Raw genomic sequence first — 13,604 nt, 5'->3', positions numbered from 1 at the left:
ATTTGAAAAATTTGTGTCAATTATTGAGCCAAGCAAGCTGTAAAATTGCTATAGGAGTGATTAGAATAAACTCTTACTAAGCCTTTCCAGTTTATGTTCTGCTGTGAGTAGTGTGAGCAGCACTGTTCCCTGGCTCTCAGCAGCACCAGCTATGACTCACAAGCAAGCTCTGGAGAGAGCCCATGTGCACACTCCTCTGCAGTCCCTGCAAGATGTTTACCCACTTCTGCTCTGGAACTGCACTAGCAGGGAGCAGAAACACACAGAGGACATAGGTAGGAAGAAGAAAAAAGCCCTAAGAAGTTTCACATGGCAGCCTTTAGGCTTTTCCAAATATTCTTCCTGTAGTGCTGCATATACTGATACGTCTTTTATAAAAAGTTTTATTTTCAGTTCTTAAAAAAAAGAACATTGCTTTAATCAGACCAGCTCTACATCACATATTAGACAACTAAAAAAACACACAGTAAGTTTCTCGACTGTGATATGTCAAATACTCATATTTCAGTAGCCAAACCCATACATATAGTACAATGCTAATCCATGTCTTGCAGCAGGTCACCTCCCCTTGAGATTCAGGACAGCCACTGAGTCTCCCACAGCCTTCAATGAAGTGATTCCATGCTAGAAACAAAAACAGTGGCACTGTCCAGCTGCACAGCAGACACAAATAGAAGGGACTTCCATGTTTCACAGTTGGTTGTTTCCAACCATCACAAGAAGCAATCCAAGCAAAGGAATGCTTTCCGAAAAATATGTCCAATTCTTGGAAGAACTACTGTGCCTGAATTCAGCACATGCACAGACACTGGCAATCTTGGGTTTGATGTAGCATAATAGAACAAAAACCACATGCACAACCACAAGTAACCTCCACAATTCATTACTTACAAACTTACCGGGTCTTTTCCTGGCTTTTTCATGCCCTAGTTGTCCTAGATCATTGCATCCACATGTATAAACAGTCCCATCAACCAGGACAAAAACAGTATGTCTCAGTCCACATCCTACATCTCTGACTCTTTTATTTAAGAAAAAGTCACTTTTCCTGGGTTCTAAAACAATCTCTTCATCAATTCCACCCAATCCAAGCTGTCCAAAAGACGCATTTCCCCAGCACAACATGTTTATGCTTCTCTTGATCAGAGAACTTCCAACTTCAGTTTTCTAGAATATCCCTTCTCCGTAGCTGTTAAAAAAAAAAAAAAAAGGAAAATGTACATTTTTCAGCATTGTCCCCAACATTTACATTATTTTCTATACAGCATGTAATCCATGAGCTCACTTTGATATACCAATATACATGTGATTTACTTTCTTGGACAGGATTTGCATTAACTCTGCAGTAAATTGCTTTCCTTCCCATTTCAGATACAACTTTTAAAATGTGCAGGTTCTTGGTTTTACAAAACTTTGCTTCAAAAATTTAAAATACCGTTCTTCATAAAACTTCTTTAAACAGCAGTCACAACCAATTCCAGCCAGTGGAAACGACCTCAAACATCTTCCAAGGAAACAGTACTGGCTACTTTCTTTACTCAAGGAGCTGCATGACTCCATAAAGCACTGTGTATGGCCTCAAGATCATCTCCAAAAACAACACTTGACTCATAGCTTGGAAAAAATTGGTCAGCTCTGATCAATCCAGTTATGCAATTCAAAGTACAATATGCTGTGTCAATCACTACATTTGAACAACTATGAGTCAACTGAACTTACAATTTAAAAGAAAATAAAGAGCTGAAATTCAAGTCCCCAGCCTTTCACTGCAATCAACAGCAGCTACAGCTTCAGCTACTCTGCAGTAAAAGAGGCCACAACTCCCCCAAGCAAACCTCCATCCCTAATCTCTAAATTGCAATTACCAGTATTTGTGCTGACAGACTCTCCATCTGTTTGGAAAGGATACAAAGCTACACTTCTCTTTCATTTTCAGTATTGCATACGAGGAAGAATTTATGACAATGTTTTCACTATTACTCATACTGTACTTTCAGGACAGTAATTTTCCCCATACTTTTAGAGCAATTTAAAAATCAATGCAATCCAATGTGAGATTACTATAAATTTTCATATGTACCATTACTTGGAAGACATTCTTCAGGATCATAACACACATAAACCACCTAAATACAAAACTGCTCAGGGAAGCGAGACACCAGTTAGCACTAAGCATTACACACCCCAAAGGGCAGAATTCTTGCCAGCACAGCAGATAAACTATTTTTCTCTGCAAAAGTCAAAATACGGTAAACAAGATGCCTATTTACGTGGTTTCATTGAGAAAAAAAAAAACCAAATAACAAAACAACAAAAACCAACCAAACCAAAACAGCCAAACAGCTTAAAATATATTGCATTCTGTTTACCTATCTCAGGTGGTGAGGCATGATCAAATATTTCCCTAGCTATATCCTACCACAATCAGAAGGGGACATCGAAAGGAAGACTGCAGTTAAGACATGGCTGTGCAACAGCACGTGTCACACATCTGCAGCAGTGACTGCAAGGCAAGCTTCAACCTGCAACACAAGAAGTTAGAAAAGACGTATTATTATAGTCCTTGAAGACTTCTATAACCAAGATTTGTCTCTGTTTCCAGCAGGGAAAAAAAAATAAGAAAAGCGCTCTTTTCTCTTGAAACGTATATGTATTTCCATGGAAGGTGGGGCTGGTTTGTTTTGGTTTTTATCTTTTGGGAGTCAGTGCCCCAAGTTTTGTACTTTGGTCTCAAATCACGGCACTTTCACCCCTGTCCGTGGCCAGCCCGAGTGTCAGCTCCGGGCACCGCGGCACTGACGTCAGAGCGGCCCGAGCCCACACCCGGCAGGACCGCGGGGAACCCCCGCATCGCTCCGGGCGAGCGGGGAGCGCCGAGCGGCGCCGGGGAAGCGCCTGGACGCTTCGCGCAGGCTGTGACCGCCACGCCCGGGCACTGACGCGCGTCCAGGCCGAGCCCCGTGCGCGGGACCCCGCCCGGCCCGCCGCACACAGCCCGCGTTCCCCCCGCGGGGCTCGGCCCCCGGGCCCGCCGCGCTGGGGCGCGCAGGGCGGGCAGGGCGCGGCCCGGCGGCGGAGCGGGGGCGGCGGACGGTCCCCTCCGCGCCGCGCGGGTGCCCGGCAGCGCCGCCCGTCCCGCTGTCCCCGGCCCGGCCGCACCTGCCCCCGCGGGCCCGCGGCCGCGCCGCCCGGCCCGGCCCGGCCCGGCCCGCCCCGCTCCCGCGGCCACTTCGCCGTCCGCCCCGCGGGGCCGGAGGGCAGCAGCGCCTGGCTCCAGAGAGGCCCGGCGGGACTCACCGGCGGCGGCGAGGCGCTGCGCTCCGGTCCCCAACCCGCCCGCTGACGCCGCCGGGGCGTGAGCAGCGTGAGCAGCCCCGCGGCGCGGTGACAGGCCCGGTCGCCGCTGCCGCGCAGGCGCCGGCTCGGCAGGCGGGACCGCAGCGCCCGCTCCCCGCCCGGCCGGCCCCGTGGGCAGGGCCGGGGACGCGGCGCGGGGCCGGCGGCGGGGCCTGGCCTCGGGTGCGGAGCCGGGACTGCGGGGCGCGGAGCCGGGACTGCGGGGCGCCGGAAGGGACGCGGCGCTCGGAGCCGCCGCATGTGTCGGTTCCTGCCGTTGGGCTGCGAGGAGGCGGAGCGAGGAGCTGACGGCAAACATGAGATGGACGAGGGGCCCGCGAAGCGAGGGGTGCCGGAGTGATGCCGCCGTGCTGCCAGAGCGCCCGCCGGAGCGCAGGGCTGGGCGTGGGTGTTCGCTCCGGTGACTGCAGCTGGGCGCGTTCTTGGCTCGGCAACAAGGGAGCGCTGTAAAGCAGATCTTCGCTGTGCTACATCAGTGTTTTTAAACTGAGAATTAAAAAAACTGGAGTACGTTCTGGGGCAAAGCGCTCCCTGAGAAGAGGTCCTCGCGTGGCGCGTTCCTCCTGCTCCAGAGACTTGGGCGCGTGTTGCTGTTCCTTGTGCGTGATCTGCAGAAGCCTCTGCTTGATCTCTGAGGGCACGAAAAGAATGAGATCAGTGAGTGGGAAGGAACTGGATCCGCCTGGGAGTTGCAGGAACAAAGTGTTCTTCATACTCCAATTACCTGTCATTAAGTTCTGAGAGCGCAGGATCCCTCCCCGAGGGCGATCGCGGTGGCGGTGCTGCAGCGTGAGGCGGCGGTGCGATCACCAGCCCTGCGTGGCCCTCCTGCTCAGGGAGCAGGGTGGGTTTGGGGGTTTGCTGTGTCCCTCCCGCAAAAATAAAGGCAGTTTTCCGAATTCTGCGTTCTGGTTACCAGCTTTCCTGAGTATACCCAAGGTGGGCATGGTAAAACTTTTTTTTCCCACTGAACACTTATCTCTAGTGAGCCACTAAAGAGAAGTTTACACTCCCCCCCCCCCCCCTAGTATTTTGCTTAGTTCTGGGAGGAAAATCCATTGCAATTTATGTAATTGGACCGGGCCGGGAATCCAAATCAGGCTTCCTTATTTAGTAGCCTCTTTATAGTAGTTTTGGGATCCACCTTTATGTAGGTCAGGAAGTGAAAAATGGTCAGGACCAGGCATACTTGGCAGCAAGTTATTTTGCAGACTGGGGCTGAGGAAGGTTCTGTGTTTGGTGTCCTTTTGCCCTGTAAGGGAAAGCATTTAACAAAATCTCAACACACAGGATGTCTTGGTCCAGCCAACACTCCTTTGTGTATGTAAATAGGTGAGATTTTACAGGACTTCTCGGGATTTGTGGTTGTAGGTTTATCACTAAAGATCAAAACCAGAAATACTAAATTCATCCATAGAGAAAATGAGACAGCTGCATGGCTGACAGGCTAAAAGATGCAGCACTTTTCAGGGCAGGAAATCCCTAGTTTTGCTATTTAAAGGAGAAATATGAGTGATTCGCCTTTTGCCGTTCTGCATTTAGGAACAGAAGGTTGGCAGGAGCTGTGACACAGCAAATGGAGGAAAACATTTAGTTCGTTGCCTTCTAAGCTTCCTTTTCCCCTTATTTGGGAGCCCACCGGAACAGTAACCGTCAATAACTACACAGTGGATTTTAAATACTGTCATTCATTGTGCAGTGTCTCCTCTGACCAGCGTGTGGGGATATGCCCATGTACTTGAAGAGAACATTATATGCCCAATACAGCTTTTACACAGAGAAGTCACTTGATATAACTGGCTTAATGTATTAAATAAAAAGTATATAAAGGATGAAACAACATACAATGTTGCACAGATGTCAGCTTCCTTCTGTAATAGACACAGCTATTTTATTTACAAGAAATATTTTAATCCTAAAATCAAATTATTGTAAATTGCATAATTCAAATGTGTCTTCAAATAAAGTATAAGCCATATTTTTTTCCACTTATCACCTATTTTAGCAAATTTTCTGTATCAGAGAAGCCATATCCTACCTGCCTTACTGCCTTGAGGGAGCACCTTCCTTCTTGGGGCAAAAGACACACAGGCAGTGGGGTGAAGAGAGAACATGCTCTGATGCCCCAGAACTGCTTGGGCTCCCTGGCACTCGGTACAACCCACCCTACATCCACTGGCACTAAACCTGCCCAAATGGGGTCCTGTAGTTGCAGTCACAAGAACCGTGGGCTCGTTGCACCTCAAAATTCCCACTGTCCATTCTAGTACTTGCCAAAGAACTCAGAGATGCAAAATCCAGGAAAAAGAAGAAATGTAGATCTGGTTAACTTCAGGGATGGGATTTATTTCCTTCTAGGTGCCTTAGCACAGAGGGTTTCCTATTACCATTGCACAGTCTTCTTATTGATGGTCACAACAAGCAGGAAACTATTTTCAGTTGCCCTGCCATTATTAAAATAGCAATGCTTGGCTACTGCCTAGTGATAGCTGTCAGCACAGTTGGGGTTTTTAAATTGTACCTCAGTTAATCCCCCACTGAGATAACACAAAAATGGGGGGAAATCATATATAGGGTTAACTAATGTATACTTTATGCTTAATTACTGTAAAATATCTTTCAGTTAATATCCATGTTTCTGTAAACTACAGTGTTACAGCACAAAACTGTATAGCTATAACAGGGATGGACTCTGCTATCCGCCTCCATATTCTCCTGGCAACAGTCAGAACATACTTAATAAACTTTAATTCCACATTTCAAACCTCTTTGCTTTATACTTTGATGTGTCACAGACTACAGAAAATAGAAATGGGTGTCCAGAACAGCTGATAACAGGAAATTAGAGATGTCAGCATTTTGCTGTGAGAAATTACCAACCTTTGTGTGAAGCCTTTGTGTAGAATATTCTTGATTAAGACAAAGAAAAGGCTTTAAAATGCAAATAGCCTTACAAACAAGGGACAGTCGAACCCTTTTATGCCATTTCAGTTTTACATTTCATCCTTACATTCTTCACATTATCAACATTTGGACATTAGTAACTAGAGGTGCCTATGTAGACAGACAGACATAACTCACACACACAGTTTATAGTCTCTGCTACTTTATAGCTGAGTGTGTTTTGGTTCTCTGCCCACCCTGCTCACAAATAATTCTGGTTAGCTCAAATGCAAATGTGCTTACCAAAGGCCAATTATTTATTAACTGATGGCAATATGGTGAAACAACCTGAACAGTTTTTTACCTGTTTGTGAAGGTAAACCACTATATAAATATTAAATTGACAATACTGCGAGTTCTGCAGCTAACTCGAGGCCTCTAATAAAGGGAGCTGGTTCAGGGTAAGAGAAGTCATACCTTCAAATGAAGATAAGCAAAACCAAAAACCTGCAACACCCCATTCACCTCATCCTCTCAGGCCCCAAAATATAGCTGAGATAGCCAAAGGAATGCTATGCATAGGATGACAATGCAAAGAAAACGAAAAAGCAGTGAAGGACAAGGATGAATCCTGGACACAAAGTCTGTAATGAAGGAAACCAGCTGACCTTTGTGCTGGGTATGAAGCTCTTGTGCCCATGAACTCTTACGTGGGTTCAGTGTCCCCAGGCCCACACACATCACAGCTGGCACTGAGTGACTGCCCCATAGCCAGCATGGCAGAAGCCACACAAGTGCCCAGGCACCTGCAGGCTGGGACTGACGATGCCGAACATTCTTGAGCATCCTACACAGAGGGTTGGGAGTGCAGCCTCTTCCCACATGTGCCATATTTTCTTCCTGTTGAAGTGATGTTTCACACCATTACATTAATTTCTGTGTTATAAATAGATCAAAGGCCAGGTGCTAACTGAACACCAGGGAATTCCTGTGTAATCCTTTGGGTTGTTGGGCTTAAGAGCTGGACACTAGTACTGAGACACCAGTTCCCACGTCATTAAACTGGGCTTTTGGTCAGGCCAAAACTCAGCTTTGCTTTTTAAGATGCAATCTTACAGGAATACAATATCAATAACTGAGCCAGTTCTGCCCCGCAGAGAGCAATTTGGGAACACACTGAACCTCAGCTTATAAAATAGCAGCTCCAAGTGGTGCCACATGCTGCTGATTCTGACATGACACTGTGTCTTTGCACGGCAGCATGATGAAGCACCCTAAAATTAGCCTTCTTACTATTTCGTAAAGAGCAGGCAGAAAGGTAGCAGCCTGCACTGAGGAGAACAAAGAGGCACAGGACAGAACCAGAACTGAGGCTCACACACAGCCTGGTCACAACACTTCATGGTGAGCACTCTTGTCTCTTTGCAGATTTCCATATTGGATTGTTTAGTGTAATTTCTTAACCCAAGACCAGGCTGACCTGACTGTGAAGGAAGAAAGGTGCTCGTGTAAACAGAGGTAGGGAGGAGGGATCTGTTCTTCCAGGGGGCTTGGGATTCAGCGGAAAGAAAAACTAACTGTGAAAATTATGTTGTTGGTCTCTTTTCTTAGGGGTGTGGTAGGAGCTGGTACTTAATTCACAGAATTAAGTTTGTTGTTACTGGGATAGAACTGGGAGTGGAAGAAAAAAAAAAAAGTGCTGATATGGAAATCAAAAACACCACAATAAAGCCCCCTTCTGTTGAGTCAGACTAATTTTTTTCCTGATGCTCAGTTCTATCTCTACCCCATTTATTGGGTGATAAAGTCCTTAGCTTTACAAGGAGTGAGATTTGAGAGCAAAAAAAAACCAACTTCCAGGCAATAGGAAGATAGGCATGAATGTGCTTGGGTATGGGAACAGAAACAGTGAAGGAAAAGATCCCAGACCTGAGTAACACTTGCAGATGAGGAGAAAAAAGAAACTGTAAGGAAACATTTGAATATCAGGGGGCACAACAGGCATGCCATGAAAGGGATGGCAGGACTGATTGCTAGGAGGGAAGGAGGCACATCTCTAGGAAGCAGAGGACCCTGCCATCAGCTCGGTGTAACAGCCTGTGGCCCTGTGCCTAAACAACTGGGACTACAAGCTGTTTTCTCTATTCCTGTGATAGGACTCTGTGAAGTCCTATTTTACTGGAAGAAAATAGGCTGGGAAGAAAATAACACTGAGGCATAAACTGTGACTGGTACATTCAAATTACATACAGCTGTTACTGCTATTAGTTATTGCTCAAAAATACAGGACTATTTTACAACAGATATTTTTGTTCAGTAAAGATGATTGTACAGTACTCTGCAGCTTTTGTGATTTATTTCAGGAGAAGACTCATGATTTCATATGTATTACTGAAACCCATGGGGGTATGATATGATAAGATCTATTTTGGTGCAGTTAGCAACCGATACTTTGTAGAGCACAGACTGAAATGTGGTGTCAAAGTGGTAGTGAATCATTTGAATCAACTACAGTACAGGACATCTCTGTTCAAAAGGTGGATAAAATATTCACAGTGGTCAAAGACTCTTGGACAGATGGAAAATTAGATTTCTCTTGCAGAGGTTGTTAAGAAGCTCCACAGAAATTATATGTGAGCAGACAGAGCTTGGATTCCTTGGAGGATTGTAATTCTTAATTTCCTATGACATAAGTCTCACTCTTGTCATTAGAATAGAAGATTTTAAAAAATAATATCTCATTTTGGAGACAGAAGGTAAGTGAGCTGTTTGAGCTGAGCAATCAAATCCTCATAACTGTGAAAAATGGAATCACTGCTGGTACCTAAACACAATTCTGATGGAGAGAAACCTGGTAACTTCTTGTGTTCCCAGAGATCTCCTAAAGCCAGTATTTACTAATCTCACATTTTGGAAAGAAAAATTGCCACAAATTTGTAATCTTTTGTTTCTGTTTCCTGACACTGGAGTGGTGCAAAACTGCTGACACTTTTGTTGTTGATTTTTTACTATGAGTGATTTAGACAGTCTTATATCACCGCAGGAGACTTTTTGGGATAGCATTTCTTTGTTTACTTGGTCCACCAGCCTACAACAAACTGCTTCCATTTAAAACTTCAAGCTTGAAAGGGGAAGCCAAAGCAACTGTGTATCATTTGGAAGCAGAAACAGTAGAGCAGCCACATGTGCCAAGCCTCCACTGCATGTAGCTGTCTTTTTTCCTGGGATAGAGGAGGAGATAGCAGTGATTCATCACCTATATCTGCCTGATGAAGGCTTTCTTGTCAGTAATGTCAGCAAGTCACTAAGACACCATTAAATACGATCACTGATCCCAATCAGAAATGATCCTTTGAGGGATCCTAGATACTCCCCACTTTACACACATATATTTACTTTTATAAAAGAAGAATACAGGGCTATTTTCAGCTTCTGGGCGAGGTTCTAGAACAGCAAAATTACTCCTAAACATACATAGACATAAATTTCAGAGTAGTCCTAGGGCATGGGTCCCTGGAGATTTAAGAGAGACTGTTCCTGAGACTGTCTCAAGAAAAGAAACAGCATTTCCAGAGTACCCAACTAAGCCAGCAGCTTCTGTTCACCCCATGACCCAGTGGAGACACCCAAAACCAGACAGACTACCAGCAGGGAAGTCAGCTTGAAACACCAATTTCATCAGAAAACACTTACACAAATTTTTTTAGCCAGCAGACTTGTACAAAAATATTGTGCCCAAATGCAGTTAAACTCTTGCAAATACAAACAATTCAATACAAACACTGTTATACGCTTCTATCTTGTAGCAAACTCAGCCAGGCAAACTGGCTCTTTAACAGAGAGTATCAATATTACAAATTCAATTCCTCTAAATTCAGCTTCTTTTTGTTTAATAAAATGAAGGAAACGAATGCTTACTTGTCTTATGAAGAAGTCGTTGCTTTGTAATAAACAGCATTGGGATTAAAAATTACTTTTCTGAGAGGCAAATGACATGTGATCTTTATAATTTTTCCTGACCTCTTGCTCAAGTTTGAGCCTCTAAATAGCTCATCACCATTATAAACCTGTTTGTGTTGTCTTCTGTGTTTATAATAACCATAAGCATTAAAGTAGTCTGTTCATAACTACAATAATCCCTACTGGCTTCCCTGCAGAATTAAAACAGGCAAGAACCCAGAAGTGTTCCATTTATAGCCACTAGAAATAGTGGTAATTTCCAGTGAGTTATATCAGCAATGACCCCTTAAGAATCTAGGATTTGGTCTTACAGTGTCTGCACATTTTCAAGTCAGATTTATGAGCATTATTATCTTTTGGCTAAGTTTTAGTTCAGAATAGTTAATGACAACATATACAATTGTAAAATCTTCATTTTAAAACTTCCCACACTATTAGTTTTACAGCTAATTTTAACTGGATACAGAACTCACTATTTGCCCAAGTGACAACAAAACAGATACTGTTATTATATTGATTTTCCTGATGTTTTCTAACAAAACCACAGCAAGTTAAAAGAAATACCATTTGACAAGTAGAATTAAAATGTTTTTTAAAGCACAATTTAAATAGACATATTTTGAAGTGAGATTTAAAAGCTCAAGAATTACCAACTAAATTTATGTTTATAGCTATATTTCAGGAACCTTGTAAATTTTTTTAATTTTTGAGAAATTAAAGATTCAAATACGATGCTTGACTTTGCCATAATTACTTTGAACATATACTGGACAATAAGTCAAAGCTATTACTTTTTCTTCTTCCCTTTCCACCAGGTCAAACCCTCAGATGAGTAAATTGGTTCCCAGGGGAAGTCAATGACCAATATAAGCATACACTTTAAGAGCATAACGTCTGAAATTTAGTTCAAATATTGAATTTTCACAGCCCCACACCAGCAACTAAACACGCCAAAAGGGTTTTGTTGTGCTTCAAGAGGCCTTTACTAATCAGATTCCATAATATTTGCATTTTCTTTCTAAGTATCATAGCCTGAAGTCTTCCAATATTCTTCCTTTTCTAAAGCAAAAAAGAAGTGAGACATTTAAAAAAGGATTTTCAAAGGCATCCTAAGCAGAAAGAAAATTTCTTTTATAACTTGTGGGATAGCACATGGCATTACCGTATGTCACTGATATACCAGTTTATCTAAACTTGGCTTGTCATAGGTGTGGTTTATGAGATCACAATGTATTTTAAATTCTGTGATAGATCTTTTGATTCCTTCCATTGAGTAAATTAATGTTTTGACTGTTAGGAAATTAGATGGTTCTGGAGACTGACAACTGAATAAGCAGAACCACTGGCTTAAATGTGGCCTGGGAAAGTATTCATCAATATTTTCGATTATGGGGTGATTTATTTGAAAAAAATTAGAGGTCTCATTTAGATTCCTAATAGAAAAGGCATATCCTCCTGTCATTTTCTTTCTCTCTCTTTCTCTGTTTTATATACTTGTGAAAAAGTCACTTTTGGCATAGCTAACAATCTGCATGGCTAGTCAGAATGGCCAGTACCTCCTGCTGCTGTTGTTGTGAGGTGATTTTCTGGGTCATGATCCTTACTTACTTAAGTGAGCTTACATCGCCTGCATGTCGCTTGGTCTTCAGGTAAACAGAGTGATTCTGATACTGATGGTGTTTAATAAGCTGGTATAACAAATTACTTTAATTCTTACCTGTGTTCCTTCTGAAAGTTTGCTTGTGTTTTGACATAAAAGACTCTTATTTTAAAATTAATTCTGTCGGTAAAGCTGAATCCTAAAAAAACCCTGGTGTTTTAAAGCTTCATCGGTATCTATAGATAAAATTTTGCAGTACATCTTCATATACATTTTTACAAATTATGTTATAATACAAGTCAGTTTAGTATTACAATGAAAATGCAACATTTAAAGTGGGAAGGTGACTCAGTGGCCTGAGGGAAGGCGTTCCAGACAGATGAGGCAGCGTAAGGGAAAGAGTGCCAAAATCATCCGGAGGGGCTGGTAAACTGATCTCAAGCGTGCAGAATAAGGTGACACACTAAAGTGCTGGGAAAACAGTAACTAATTCCCAATCCAGTCACCTCATGGGACTCAGAGTTTGGGGATGATATCGTAGCTGTGTTTTCATTACAAAACGGCCCTGTTTTAATACAAAGGAGGGACATTTTAAGATCCCTGGAACTCCAGCAGAAGGTTTTTCCCCTGGTCTGTGCCGGGGGGAGCCAGCGCTTTCGGCCCCCCGTGCCCAGAGCAGGCAGCACACACTGCCCGAGGTGTAACCCGGCAACACGAGCTCCGAACCCCGCGGACCGTTCCGCATCTTGTTTGTTGGCACAGAGACTGCCGTGCTTTTCTACTGCCCCCACGTGTCGAGATGACAGGCTCCGTGTAGGTACGGATACAATCTGCCTGCCCTTCGCACTGACCACTTCTCACTTCCTCCTGTTGCACCACTGGAATACACTGTACCCACTCTCTCCCCTCCATCGAGTTTGCTTCTGTCATATTTTAGCAAACTGTTATCAAACTATACTCTCCTGCTACTTAAGCCATGCATTTCTATGCAATCTGCCTCCCAAGCTCTCATCTTTAGTTCTTCTCGTTACCTCACTGAACAATCACATTGCTGTCCTCCAAAGAGGTCACCTAGCTGAGGTGAGCTGATGACCACAGGTTCAGAGATGAGCTGACTGCCATGTCACTACTGATAAACACTGACACCCTCATCTGAGCGTGCCTGGAGAGCAAGAGGTCTCAAGAAATTATTTTTAAAATGTACCCTATCCATGAATGCCCTCTCCTTATTCTGTTCTGCCAACAATTTAAGACATTCTGATTAGGGGTGTATCTCAGGAAGTATAATTTTGGCAACTAAGTTATTGAATGTTTTTTTGTACTAAACATCTGACTTGAGCTGTTATTTTTTACAGTTCTCATAGTCTAGAACAGATTTCAAAAGCCTCTGATGCTCAAAACAACAGCCATTGATCCTGGTTTGGGGTTCTCTAGAATCCTAAGAGTCCTAATCTACATTGCCATCAGACTGAGCTGCTGAAGGCTCCTGCCACCTGCCTGGACTTTGGGGGTAATTTGCTGTAGGTCTTAGGGCCTCTGATATAAACCAAAGAAACACACTGGAAAGTCACTATGCCTAATTAAAGACACTGAAGGTACCTATATTTTATATATATAGTACATGCGTTCTTAGGTCAGACTGAAGTCTTTACCTTTGAGTATATTCTCCTCATTACCATGCAATTCACATTAATCAGGTTTCCACAAATAATACCCACATTTATTTTTTGTCTTCTATGTTAAACAAACTTCCAAACAGACTCTCAGTGAAATCTCTCTGTTCTTTAAGGGGTTTTAATTTCTT

The 13,604-nt window shown here is 43.5% G+C and overlaps 2 protein-coding genes and 1 long non-coding RNA gene across 5 annotated transcripts in view; 2 read left to right on the top strand and 1 right to left on the bottom strand.

The window, feature by feature from the left end:
* HERC4 (HECT and RLD domain containing E3 ubiquitin protein ligase 4) overlaps positions 1–3,434 on the bottom strand; it is a 31,218-nt gene extending 27,784 nt beyond the window's left edge. For 2 of the 3 annotated variants that reach the window (XM_064662281.1, XM_064662284.1), the window contains exons 1-3: positions 3,298–3,434; positions 2,370–2,522; positions 900–1,189 (exon numbers count right to left, since the gene is read on the bottom strand). In XM_064662281.1, the coding sequence (XP_064518351.1) occupies positions 900–1,125 (226 nt within the window). In that variant the 5' untranslated portion in view covers positions 1,126–1,189; positions 2,370–2,522; positions 3,298–3,434. The remainder of the gene's footprint in view (positions 1–899; positions 1,190–2,369; positions 2,523–3,297) is intronic. The other variant, XM_064662282.1, reaches the window with a different exon arrangement.
* Positions 3,435–3,603: 169 nt separating this feature from the next.
* On the top strand, positions 3,604–6,121 carry LOC135417811 (uncharacterized). Its single transcript, XR_010432213.1, has 2 exons — positions 3,604–4,296; positions 4,900–6,121. It is a non-coding gene; the product is annotated as an uncharacterized LOC135417811 (long non-coding RNA).
* Positions 6,122–7,546: 1,425 nt separating this feature from the next.
* The window catches only part of MYPN (myopalladin), a 66,948-nt gene continuing 60,890 nt past the window's right edge, over positions 7,547–13,604 (top strand). Inside the window, exon 1 of the mRNA XM_064662280.1 lies at positions 7,547–7,644. The gene's annotated coding sequence lies outside the window, so the exon portion shown is untranslated. The remainder of the gene's footprint in view (positions 7,645–13,604) is intronic.

This window comes from Pseudopipra pipra, chromosome 8, assembly GCF_036250125.1.
Source record: "Pseudopipra pipra isolate bDixPip1 chromosome 8, bDixPip1.hap1, whole genome shotgun sequence".
In the NCBI taxonomy this organism is placed as follows: domain Eukaryota; kingdom Metazoa; phylum Chordata; class Aves; order Passeriformes; family Pipridae; genus Pseudopipra; species Pseudopipra pipra.
Note: the sequence above shows the minus strand (reverse complement) of the source record. Positions and strands in the feature narration are given on the sequence as shown.